Source organism: Chelonia mydas, chromosome 2 (genome assembly GCF_015237465.2).
Source record: "Chelonia mydas isolate rCheMyd1 chromosome 2, rCheMyd1.pri.v2, whole genome shotgun sequence".
NCBI classification, from domain to species: domain Eukaryota; kingdom Metazoa; phylum Chordata; order Testudines; family Cheloniidae; genus Chelonia; species Chelonia mydas.
Genome location: NC_057850.1, coordinates 35907011 through 35919773, shown reverse-complemented (window position 1 = coordinate 35919773; position 12763 = coordinate 35907011). Strand labels below are relative to the sequence as shown.

The window sequence follows — 12763 nt, the reverse complement described above, 5'->3', positions numbered from 1 at the left end:
TGGGTGGAGCCGGACAACACGTTGGGATTGGGGAGGGTGTCACGTGAGCCCGACGTCAGCTCTTCCGGTCGTTGCTGTGCGCTCTGACTTGACCCGGAAGCATTCCGGGCTGGTTCCGGTCTGTGCGGCCGCGAGGAGCGGAGTGTGGCGGCGGGATGAGGGTGAAGGTGCTGAGCCGGAACCCGGATGATTACATCCGCGAGACCAAGCAGGATCTCCAGCGCGGTGAGCGCGCGGGCAGGCGGAGGCGGTTGGTTGGGTGGGGAGGAATCTTCGGTGCGCGCGACGGACAGGTGCTTGGGGGCGAACCTGGCGTAATGGCTGTGCGGGTGTCCTGAGCCCCGTTCCCCGGGGCCCGCCTTGTGTTGGGGCCACCCGCCAGAGAAAAGGGAGCATGGGACTGGCAGGCTGGGCTAGGAGAGGGGCTGGGCTAGGAGAGGGTCCGGCCTGCGAGCCCCTTGGACAGGTGTGTACAGCGCCTAGCACACCAGCGTCTTGGTCCCCTACGTGGCGCCATCCCAGGCTGCAAGTAAGTAACGATAACACTGTCGTGGGGTGCAGGCTTTACAGATTAGTAAAAGACGGTCAGGGAGATTAAAGCCAACACCTACAGAAATGTCTGCTGATTTTGGATATCTCAGTAACTCGATGCCCGAGGCACCTATGTCTTTCGCCAGAACACACTTCGTTCTCTTTTTGCAGTCTGTGCCACTATCCACCGTTCAATTTACTCCCAACAAGAACTCATTCACCACTGAAACTGTGTTCTGAATAAGTCAGGGGTCCTATGGAAAAAATGGTTGTGATCATGGTATCAAAGATGGTATCATAATGCTAGTGAATAAGGTATCAGAATTAGGGATATGTGTGCTAGCTTAATTTTGACATTGTTGAACAATTGATTGCTTCATTTTGCAGCCTCAGTGTTCTTTTAGTGTAGGGATGTATTTTTCTTTGAAACTTCCCAGGCTGAGTTTTCATCTTGTGCATTTATTTTTTTAGACACTGGAATAATGTTCTGCATTACACAATAAGAAAAGGACTGCCTCTTTCTATATAAGGACATGCCCCAATAATGTATTGGGAGTTGGGAGTGCAGGGTTCTGTTTCTGACTCTGGATATGGATCATGATCTAGGTGAGGTAGTCAATAGGCGGACTGCAGGTCAAATCTGGACCCCCAGATGGTTTGAATGGACCCTCAAATCTTTTCATTTACCTATTATTATTTATTATTTTCTCTGGAGTCCGGACCTTGACTATACCTTGACCAAGAAATTTGGGCCTTGACAAAAAATAATTGACTACCCTGAGGTTAGACTCAGTGGTTCTCAAACTTTTGTACTGGTGAGCCCTTTCACATAGCAAGCCTCTGAGTGTGACTCCACCCTTAAATATGTAAAAAAAGTGTTTTTAATTTATAACACCATTATAAATGCTGGAGGCAAATCGGGGTTTGGGGTGGAGGCTGGCAGCTCATGACCCCCCATGTAATAACCTTGCAACCCCCTGAGGGGTCCTGACCTCCAGTTTGAGAACCCCTGGGTTAGAGGAAGGGTCTGGGAGTTATGACTCTAGCCTGCTACTTATTTTTCAGTGACGTTTTGCCCTTATGTAGCGCTTGTTCATCTCTGGATCCAATGGCATCTAGTAAAGATGGGTATGTCAGAATAGTACCACATTACGGACAGTCTCGTCCTGATCAGATGTGGCACATTCTTTTTGAGAGATGCTGTGATCGTGCTCTAACGTAGGGGTTCTAAACCTTTTTGTTTCTGAGGCCCCGCCAACATGCTGTAAAAACTCCATCACTCACCTGTGCCGCCACAACTGGTTTTCTACATATAATACTTTTGGGAGAATTTTGCGTCACTGCAATGCGCAGAATTTGTCCCCAACAGATTTCTTTGCTTCCTCCCAGAAGAATGATTTTCTGATGGGGAAGCAAAGGGAAGCTATAAGAGCAGTCATGTGACCCTCCCCAGCAGTATATTTCGGGTGCCTGGGGCAGCTGGCAGAGAGGTAAATTACTGTGGGGCAGGGGGTGGGACTGGGGAAGACCTGGCTGGTGGCTCCTGCCCAGCACCAGGCTCAGTTGCTAGTCCCAGCTGGGCTGAGGAGGATGGAACTTCCTTTTCCCCTGCACTGCATCCGGGGCTGTGTCAGACCGACCCCCACCGGATTTCTCCCCTGGCTCTAGGAAGCTCTGCAAACTCCACCTTCTGCGCTTCCTGCACCTATTTCTCCTCAGCTGCAGGGGGAGGGATCTCTGTACAGGGAGCTGCTCCCCCATTTGCCCAATACCCGTGCAACCAGACACTCCCTGATGAGCCCCACTTCCCCTGGATCACCTCGGCAAGTCACCTGTACCTGGATCCCCACCCTACCGAGCCCTGACCAGCTGCACCTGGACCCCCCTGTGGAATCCCATTATTGTTTTCTGCAGAACCCCCCAACAAGTCCCTGTGCATCCAGATCTCCCCTCCCCCCACCCCCCGCACCTGGCTCCCCCACTGAACTGCCCCCACACAGAACCCTCTCAACCCACACCTAGATTCCCCCCACACTAAGCCCCTTCACACTTGGATCCTGCCTTGCTGAGCCAGCTTGCCCGCACCTGGCACAGAGGGGCAGAACCCTGAGGTGTTTCTGGGGCAGGCCACGTTCTTATGCTGTGTCAGGTTTGGGTATAGCCTCACTGCTGAGTCAGATTTCAGAGCAGCAGCCGTGTTAGTCAGTATCCGCAAAAAGAAAAGGAGTACTTATGGCACCTTAGTGACTAACAAATACTCCTTTTCTTACTGCTGAGTCAGTGTCCCGGGGGGAGCTGCACAGTGATTTCCCACCTCTGTGCAGGCAGTGGTCTGTGCTCCCCAATTCCATGCTGGAACCTCTACGTTTATTTGACAAAATTTGCAGAATTTTAAAATATTTTGTGCAGAATTTTTAATTTTTCGGCACAGAATGCCCTCAGGAGTAATATAAAAGCCAGAGCTCACATTAATGGGTAGCAAGGAGGGCAATTGCCCAGGATCCCACGCCACAGGGTGCCCTTTGAAGCTAAGTTGCCCAGGCTTCTGCTTCAGCCCCGGGTGGCAGGGCTCAGGGCTTTAGTCCTACATGGCAGGGCTTTCTGCCCTGGGCCCCAGCGAGTCTAACACTGGTCCTGCTTGGCAGACCCCCTGAACCTGCTCGTGGACCCCCAGAGGGCCCCAGACCAGTGGTTTTCAACCAGTGGTCTAGTGGATGAGATTTGGGTCTTCCACTTTCTAGTCTATTTGTATGTTTTTGCCAGCTTTGTCAGATATGAATGTATGTAAACTCTTTGTCCCACAGTTATCTCAATTGTGTAATAGGGTAAGGAAGAAACTAAGTTTCATAACGTAGGGATATGGTACCTTGCTCAGTAATGAGTGTTACGAAATGCAGGGAAATATTGTTCCTCATTGGAAGAGGTGGGAGTACAACTCAAGGTCTCCTAGCGCCACTAGACCAGAGGCTGTTTTGGTTGTGCAGAAGAAAAGATCTCATAAATAGGCTATGTCTACACTACCACGGTAAGTCAACCTACGCTACGCAACTCCAGTAATGTGAATAACATAGCTGGAGTCGACGTACCTGAGGTCGAGTTCCTACGGGAGAAACTCTCCTGTTGACTTACCTTACTCTTCTCATCGGGGGTAGAGTACAGGGGTCGACTGTAGAGCAAGCGGCTGTCAATTTGGTGGGTCTTCACTAGACCCGCTAAATCAATCACCGGTGGATTGATCTCTGAGCATTGATGGTTATGTGGTGGGGGATGTGTGTGTGTATGTATGTATGTGTGTATTCCCTCCCACCCACAACAGTGTGGAAGAAACAAAATAATTACAAAATATCCTTGTCCATTGGCATTCTCAATACTGGCTTTGTTTTGGTTCTTTGAGCAGGTAATGTCTCTTGACAGGCAAGAGCCTTTTAACTTTCAGTTCCCAGCCTGCTCACATGACTAGTATAAATCCAATGTTTAGTTAAATTATGGGCATTTTAGTTTCAGCTCTTTTTGAAATATAAGACAAGTGTTGATAGCTAGAAGTCTAATCTAAAAGTAAAATCTTTTAGAAATTACTTGACACTGTCCTTTTAACTTCTTAATTTAAAAAAAGCTAGTAGGACTAACTCTAAACTTAAATATTTCAGTAGCCGGTGATCCCGCAGATCACTTTGCAGTTATCAACGTGACAGAAATCCCAGTGTTGTGGGAAAATATATTCTTTCCATCATGGCAGGAAAAATCAAAGGGAAATTTATCTTAATTCAACTTAACTTGCACCACAGAGGATGTCATGGGTTCTTACGATTATCCATCTTATTCCAGTTCCAAGAAACTATGATCCTGCATTGCATCCATTTGAGGTTCCACGAGAGTATATGCGAGCCCTGAATGCAACAAAATTAGAACGTGTGTTTGCAAAACCTTTTCTTGCTTCACTGGATGGTCACAGGGATGGAGTTAATTGTATGGCTAAGCATCCACATAGTTTGTCTACAATACTTTCTGGGGCCTGTGATGGAGAGGTAAGTGAATTTGCCTCCCAAAAAAAAAATGAATACAAACTTTTTAAAAAAAATATAAGAATGGCCATACTGGGTCAGACCAGTGGTCCATCTAGCCTGATATCCAGTGCCAGATGCTTCAGAGGAATGTATAGGACAGGGCATTATAGAATGATCCATCCCCTGTTGTTCAGTCCCAGAATTGGTCAGTCAGAAGTTTAGGGGTACCTAGAGCATGGGGTTTCCTCCCTGACCATCCTGGCTAATACAATAATTCCTTTCACTGCACTTTCTATGGTCCCTATCCTGCAAGTAGGTCTAAGTCATGTGGAGGAGCTTCCAGTATTGGGTTTGTAAAATCGAATTCTTGCTGGTGGTAGCAGTGACACTCACTTCAATAAAGAAATTTTTAAAAAATATAAGGGAAATGTGATTGTAAGCCCACAAAAAATAGACATGGCTATTCAGGGGAAGGTTTGTTTTGAACTCCTTGGAACACATTTTCTAAAACTAGCTAGATTTCAGGCTGCTGTTGTCCATTTGACATGACTTTTCATGACATCTTACAGCTAGAAAACTACTAAATGGAAAAATGTTTTGGTATTCTTTAACAGGTTAAAATTTGGAACTTGACCAAGCGAGAATGCATCCGTACTTTACAAGCACATGAGGGCTTTGTACGAGGGATATGTGCCCGCTTTTGTGGTACTTCTTTCTTCACCGTAAGTATAATGTTGGTATGACGTATAGAGCATACTTCCACCATTGGTTTTCCAATCAGAAACTTAGTGTAATCATTTGGTGAGCTTCTCTGTGGTAGCATGTTTAAAATGTCAGTAGTTTTTAGGAATAATGTCCACTAAACTCCATTTATATTGCAAACCTAGCCTTTTCTGTTTCTGAACAAAAATGTTTGGTGCTACAACGCATTTGTTAACCAAGACTAGCAATTTTCTGGTGTTCTCCCTTTAATAAGGGCAACTCAATTAATTTGAGTACGTTATTTTACCTACTGGTTTTGTATGGCAAACTGTTCATTGAAAAACACTATGAATAGTTACTGTGATTCAAGATGGTTTCAGTTGAGTAATTAAAGTCAAAGTTCTGTCAGTAAACATCCTTTCATTGTCACTTTATATCAAGTATAATGGGTTTAAGTGCACATAAACTGACTGTGATAAAATATCAGTGTTTTGGTGTTCAGATGAAAACAGGACTAACATCTAACAGTGAAAAGCATGAAGTATGGAGGACAGAATGAGTTGATGGGTCCTCTTGTTAACAAAAATCTTGTATGTCCATCTACCGACAATGGAATGTGTATCCACTGCTCTGAAGTAGACACTAGATAAGTGTCATGGGGCGGGGGAAGGTTTGGGTAGTTGCATAACATAGGAGCTTGAATTGTGTAAATAGAAGAAATGTGTGTTAAATACTCAAAGAGCTAGCTGTATACGTTTTCTCCAATGCTTCTAGGTTGGTGATGATAAAACTGTGAAGCACTGGAAAATGGATGGCCCAGGATATGGGGGAGAAGAAGAAGAACCACTGCATACAATTCTTGGAAAGGTATAAAAACATCTATTCTCTTGTTACTACTTAAGTTAGTTAAGCATGGACTAGTGGGGTGGAAGGTGATTGATTGTGGATCTGGGATTTATATTTCTGCATTTTCTCCTGGGAATGTTTTATGTTTTTCAAAGACTCAAAAAGTAATAGCAAATTTTTTTTAAGTACATCAGAAGCAGGAAGCCTGCTTAACAGCCAGCGGGGCAACTGGACGATTGAGGTGCTGAAGGAGCACTCAAGGACGATAAGGCCATTGCAAAGAAACTAAATGAATTCTTTGTGTCGGTCTTCACGGCTGAGAATGTGAGGGAGATTCCCAAACCTAAGCCATTCTTTTTAGGTGACCGATCTGAGGAACTGTCCCAGATTGAGGTATCATTAGAGGAGGTTTTGGAACAAATTGATAAATTAAACAGCAATAAGTCACCAGGACCAGATGGTATTCACCCAAGAGTTCTGAAGGAACTCAAATGTGAAATTGCAGAACTACTAGTCTGTCACCTGTCATTTTAAATCAGCTTCTGTAGCTATCCTCCAGTCATCTGGTAATGTGACACCTGTTTTTAAAAAGGTCTCCAGAGGTGATCCTGGCAATTACAGGCCTGTAAGCCTGACTTCAAGTACCGGGCAAACTGGTTGAAACTATAACGAACAGTATTGTCAGACATATAGATGAACATAATTTATTGAGGAAGAGTCAACATGGTTTTAGTAAAGGGAAATCCTACCTCACCAATCTACTGAATTCTTTGCGGGGGGTCAACAAGCATGTGGACCAAGGGGATCCAGTGGATGTAGTATACTTAGATTTTCAGAAAGCCTTTGACAAGGTCCCTCACCAAAGGCTCTTACACAAAGTAAGAGGGAAGGTGCTCTCATGGATTGGTAACTGGCTAAAAGGAAACAAAGGGTAGGTATAAATGGTCAGTTTTCAGAATGGAGAGAGGTAAATAGTGGTGTTCTGCAGGGGTCTGTTCTGGGACCAGTCCTATTTAACATACTCATAAATGATCTGGAAAAGGGGCCAACTGTGAGGTGGCAAAATTTGCAGATGATACAAAATTACTCAAGATAGTTAAGACCCAGGCAGACTGCAAAGAGCTATAAAAGGATCTCTCAAAACTGGGTGACTAGGCAACAAAATGGCAGATGAAATTTAATGGTGATAAATACAAAGTGATGCACTTCGGAAAACTTAATCCCAACTATACATATAAAATGATGGGGTCTAAATTAGCTGTTACCACTCAAGAAAGAGATCTTGGAGTCATTGTGGATAGTTCTCTGAAAACATCCACTCAATGTGCAGCAGTAGTCAAAAAAGCAAACAGAATGCTGGGAATAATTAAGAAAGGGATCGATAATAGGACAGAAACTATCATGTTGCCTCTGTATAAATCCATGGTACGCCCACATCTTGAATACTGTGTGCAGAAGTGGTCATCCCATCTCAAAAAAGATATATTGGAATTGAAAAAGGTTCAGAAAAGGGGCAACAAAAATGATTAGGGGAACGGAACGGCTTCCGTATGAGGAGAGATTAATAAGACCGGGACTTTTCAGCTTGGAAAAGAGATGGCTAAGGGGAGACATGATTGAGATCTGTAAAATCATGACTGGTGTGGAGAAAGTAGATAAGGAAGTGTTATGTATTCCTTCTCATAACACAAGAACTAGGGGGTCACCAAATGAAATTAATAGGCAGCAGGTTTAAAACAAATAAAAGAAAGTATTTCTTCACAGAACACACAGTCAACCTGTGGAACTCCTTGCCAGAGGATGTTGCGAAGGCCAAGACCATAACAGGTTCAAAAAAGAACTAGATAAATTCATGGAGGATAGGTCCATCAATGTCTATTAGCCAGGGTGGGCAGGAGTGGTGTCCCTAACTTCTGTTTGCCAGAAGCTGGGAATGAGCGACAGGGGATGGATCACTTGATGATTACCTGTTCTCTTCATTCCCTCTAAGGCACCTGGCACTGGCCACTGTTGGAAGACAGGATACTGGGCTAGATGGACCTTTGGTCTGACCAAGTAGGGCTGTTCTTATGCATGTGTGGACAGGAGTTAGGTTAGAGGCGACTCTTGAGTTATACCTGTAGTTAATATTGCTGTGAAAACAAGCCCTTAAAGTGCTCCATCTGTTTGGCTTATTAAAAAGATTGAGAGGTGACTTGAATAGAGTGTATAAGTACCTCCATGGGGAGAAAATACCGGACTAAAGGGCTCTTTATTCTAACAGAGAAAGGCATAGCAAGAACCAGTGGCTATAAACTGAAGCCAGACAAATTCAAATTAGGAATTAGGACAGATTTTTAACAGTGAAGGTGGTTAACCGTTAGAACAAACTGCCTATGCAAGTGGTGGATTCTCCATCTCTTGATGTCATCTTATTGACTGGATGCCTTTCTGGAAGATAGTCTTAGTCAAATACAAGTTATTTTTTAGTTAGATGGAAGTTATTGGGCTCAATACTGTGTTAACTGGGTGAAATTATCATAGGTCATTATTCAGGAGATCAGACTACATGATGATGGTTCCTTATGGCCTGCATCTATGAGATGTGATAGTGGTTTTGTTTTAAGTAACTTAAAAAAAAAGCTGATTTTTATGGCATCCTCCACCACAGTGCACATATTTTGATGCGGTTTTTTTGTATGTGAGCTAGGGAGAGATTTTAAAATTAATTATGGTACTTCCATAAGGAAAATTGCCAGCAAGATTCAGCTATACATTTTTGTGTAACATATGGGATCTATTTGACTGCCTCTGGAAATACATTAAACATTTTAAAGTTTTTTTTCACGTAGGCTATGTTACCACACTTTTTAATATGTTGTACGTCAAAGTAAAATGTTCAGTCAGACTGGTTTCAAACTGTCTGAGTGACAGTTAATACAGGTTTCACTATAAATATAATCAATAAAAATTTACAAAAAAGAACTTGCAAACAGAAAATGAAAGGCTACAATATTCTTAAAATAGCTAAATGTGAAAGACTAAAACATGTTCAGCAGGGCGTGATGATTTGGTCAACAGTAATTTAAATAATAAATATAACAAGTTTTTCAAGTTGTTACACAAAGTTGAGTTGAACATTCCTGTAACTAAGTTCTTTTGCCTTTTAAAGACAGTGTACACAGGAATTGATCACCACTGGAAGGAAGCTGTATTTGCAACTTGTGGGCATCAAGTAGACATCTGGGATGAACAAAGGACCAGTCCCATATGCTCTTTGACATGGGGTGTTGATAGCATCAGCAGTGTTAAATTTAATCCAATTGAGGTAATGTTTTCTTTATACATACTGTATGTCAATATTTTATTTGATCAGTACGAGGACTAAATCATGTTAACATTTAGAGATTCATATTAAACTCTCCAACTGTTTGTTCCAACTGTAAATTTCCAAAACCGTATTTTTAACACCGTTATATAGCATGTGTTTTTTATTTATTTATTTTTATTAAAGTGGTGACGTTGCTTCAGTAGGTAATACTGAAGATAGTCTTTTGTATACATACTAAATCAATTACCAACATCGTGTTGAGGGGAATTTTGTGATGGGATGTACTGTCCTTTAGATTAGCTGGTGAATATGTGAGAGAATTACCACTTCACAAGTGGGGAAAAACAGATTGATTTCTGTTTGGTGAAAACAAAGCTATTTCTGAAAAAAGCCCTCGAATTGACTGTTCAGCTGTACATAAAGAATAGTGAACCCATTTACTAATGGTTAAAGCAAATAGAACACATTTGACACCAAAATTTTGTTTTGTCAAAGGACATTCAAGATCATGTTCCTGTTCTGTGATTGCTTTTATTCAAACAGTTTTCTTAAAATTTTAAGGGTCATATATTAGAAGAAAGTGGTTATGTCTGTACTTAAATTAGCAAAATAGCAGTTGCTTAAATATTTAGTGTAAAATATATACCATATATATTCGTTCATGAGCTGAATATTTTTGGTAAAAAAGTGACGCATCAAAGAGCGGGCGTCGGCTTATAAACGGGTCTACACCAAAATTTGATGATTTTAAACTCTATGAAATCATTGAATTGAATATCTAATACATTGTTGTTTTGTTTACCTGGAGCGTCTGCAGGCATGGAGCCCCTCAGTTCTCTGTGGCCGCGGTTCGCCGTTCCCAGCCAATGGGAGCTGTGGGAAGTGGCGCACCACTTCCCACAGCTCCCATTGGCTGGGAACGGCGAACCGCAGCCACAGAGAACTGAGGAGCTCCATGCTTGCAGATGCTTCAGGTAAACAAAATGTCCCAACCCGCCAGTGGCTTACCCTGACAGGCCGGGAGCCAAAGTTTGCCGACACATTTATTGATGTCAATACTGCAGCCTTTTAAAGTTGCAAAGTCTTTGTTTAGTGGACTAGATTGGCTTGGAAAGAATGCTAAAAGAGCAGTGCTGCAGATCTGCATGACATTTGACCCATGCATTTTCACAAAATGCTATGCCTTACAAGCCGATCAGAAAAATACAATGAACGATAGTACTATAGCACTGGTGTCAGTCTGCTACTGTGTAATTTGATCTCTTCATGAATTTCTTTCTACCAATGGACCTCATAAGTCTTGAGCCAATATGAAAATATAACGTGCAGAATCGATGGAATCGCTAATAAAATTGATATAGCCCGTTATCCCCACAGACATGCCAATCTACAGGGCTGCTTTGAAATAAACAAAGAACAATAATAATTTGACACTGATAAAGCAGGTGACATTCCTATATAAAATCCTACAAAATCTATAACTACAATAATAATATACTATTTTCATGCTAGTATTTAAAATGAACAACGGTGAAATCAAAAGAAAAAGATCTGCTTATCACGCAGTGTTCAAACTTAAAATTGTTGAATATACAGAAGCAAACAATAATTGTGCCGCTGCTCGTGAATTCTGTATCAATTAGAAGCAAGTAAGAGAATGGTGAAAAAATAAAACAATACTAAAAGACAAGCCAAGAAGCAAGAAAAAATGTCCAACAAGGTGCGCTTCATTTCCTGAGCTGGAGAAAGATCTCAATAATTGTGTTGTTGAATGTCGACAAAATGGGTACATTGTCACTAGAACTGGAATTCGTCTGCATGCTCTGCAAATGTTGAAAGGTGACAAATACAAGTCATTAAACCATCAATGTTTGTCACATCAGCGGGTTGGTGTAGTCACTTCATGAGCCATCATAGTCTCTGTCTTCATCAGCGAACAAAGGTAGCGCAAAAGCTGCTGACAGATCTGGAAGAAAAAATCGAATCTTTCCAAAGGTTTATTATAAAATATCGAAAGGAGTATGCATTTGAACTGTTACAGATAGGAAATATGGATGAAACACCGATGACATTCGATCTCCCGAGCAACAGAACGGTAACCGGTGTTGGTGAAAAAACAGTTTTAATTAAAACCACTGGCCACGAAAAAATCCATTTTACAGTGGTTTTATCTTTGGTAAATGGATCAAAGCTTCCTACTGTTGTTCTTTTTAAAAGAAAAACCTTGCCTAAAACCTTGAAATGTCCTGCTGGTGTCATCGTACGTGCACACGAAAAGGGATGGATGGATGAAAGTGGGACTATTAAATGGCTGGAAAAAGTGTGGAATAAGAGACCAGGAGCATTTTTCAAGAAACCTGCTATGCTCGTTTGGGACATGTTCAGGGCACACAAAGACGGATGAGGTGAAAAACGTGGCCAAAAATATGAAAACTACTTTGGTTGTAATAGGAGGCTTAACTTCAGTTCTACAACCGCTTGATGTCTGCCTGAACAAACCCTTTAAAGACAGGCTATGGAAAATGTGGTCTGAATGGATGTTCTCAGGCATGGCGAAGTTGGCAAAAGGCAGGAATCTTATGAAGCCCGAAATCAGTCTGGTCACCCAGTGGATCAAGCACGCGTGGGTGTCCATTCCCTCGGAAATGATAGAAAAATCATTCAGGAAATGCTGTATCAGCAGTGCACTCGGCAGGTCAGAAGATGATGCCATATTTCATGATGACACAATAGAGGTTGATGATAAGGAATCTGAGTCTGAGGACAACACTACCGACATCTACGATGATGATGCAGGTGCAGCTGTGACTGAAGCCAAGTTTCAATGAACTGTTTGGTGAATTGGAGACTGATTCAGACTTTGAAGCATTTTAAGACTTTTTAAAGTCTCATATTGTTCTAAGTTACTTGTTTTAAATATCCATTTACTGACTTTAAATATTGACTGTAATTTTGAAGGTGAATACATATTTGTTCAGTTATTATAACAGGTTTTTCGTTAGATTACATTAAAATAATTCTAGCAAAACTTTTGAGCGTTTTCTTGTGACGCCAGCTTTTAAAATATAGGAGGGGTTGGCAGACTTTGGCTCCTGGCCCGTCAGGGTAAGCCGCTGGCAGGTCGGGACGTTTTGTGTACTTGCGGCGTACTGCATTCATCCAGAGCTTGGGGCATCTGTGAACGCACTAGGTAAACAAAACGTCCCGACCCAGCAGTAGCTTACCCTGATGGGCTGGGAGTCAAAGTTTGCCAACCCCTGAAATATAGGGTCGGCTTATGAAAGGGTCATACAGTTTTTACTATTCTTACCTATCCATCTTGGGGGGTCGGCTTATAAACGAACGGGCTAATGAACGAGTATATACAGTA

The 12763-nt window shown here is 42.4% G+C and overlaps 1 protein-coding gene across 2 annotated transcripts in view; it reads left to right on the top strand.

The window, feature by feature from the left end:
- Positions 1-92: 92 nt before the first annotated feature.
- The window catches only part of DCAF13 (DDB1 and CUL4 associated factor 13), a 44417-nt gene continuing 31746 nt past the window's right edge, over positions 93-12763 (top strand). The window contains exons 1-5 of one of the 2 annotated variants that reach the window (XM_007056098.4): positions 94-225; positions 4357-4556; positions 5150-5257; positions 6012-6104; positions 9235-9390. In XM_007056098.4, coding sequence (XP_007056160.1) covers positions 156-225; positions 4357-4556; positions 5150-5257; positions 6012-6104; positions 9235-9390 — 627 coding nt within the window. In that variant the 5' untranslated portion in view covers positions 94-155. Of the gene's footprint in view, positions 226-4356; positions 4557-5149; positions 5258-6011; positions 6105-9234; positions 9391-12763 lie in introns of both variants that reach the window. The other variant, XM_037892158.2, reaches the window with a different exon arrangement.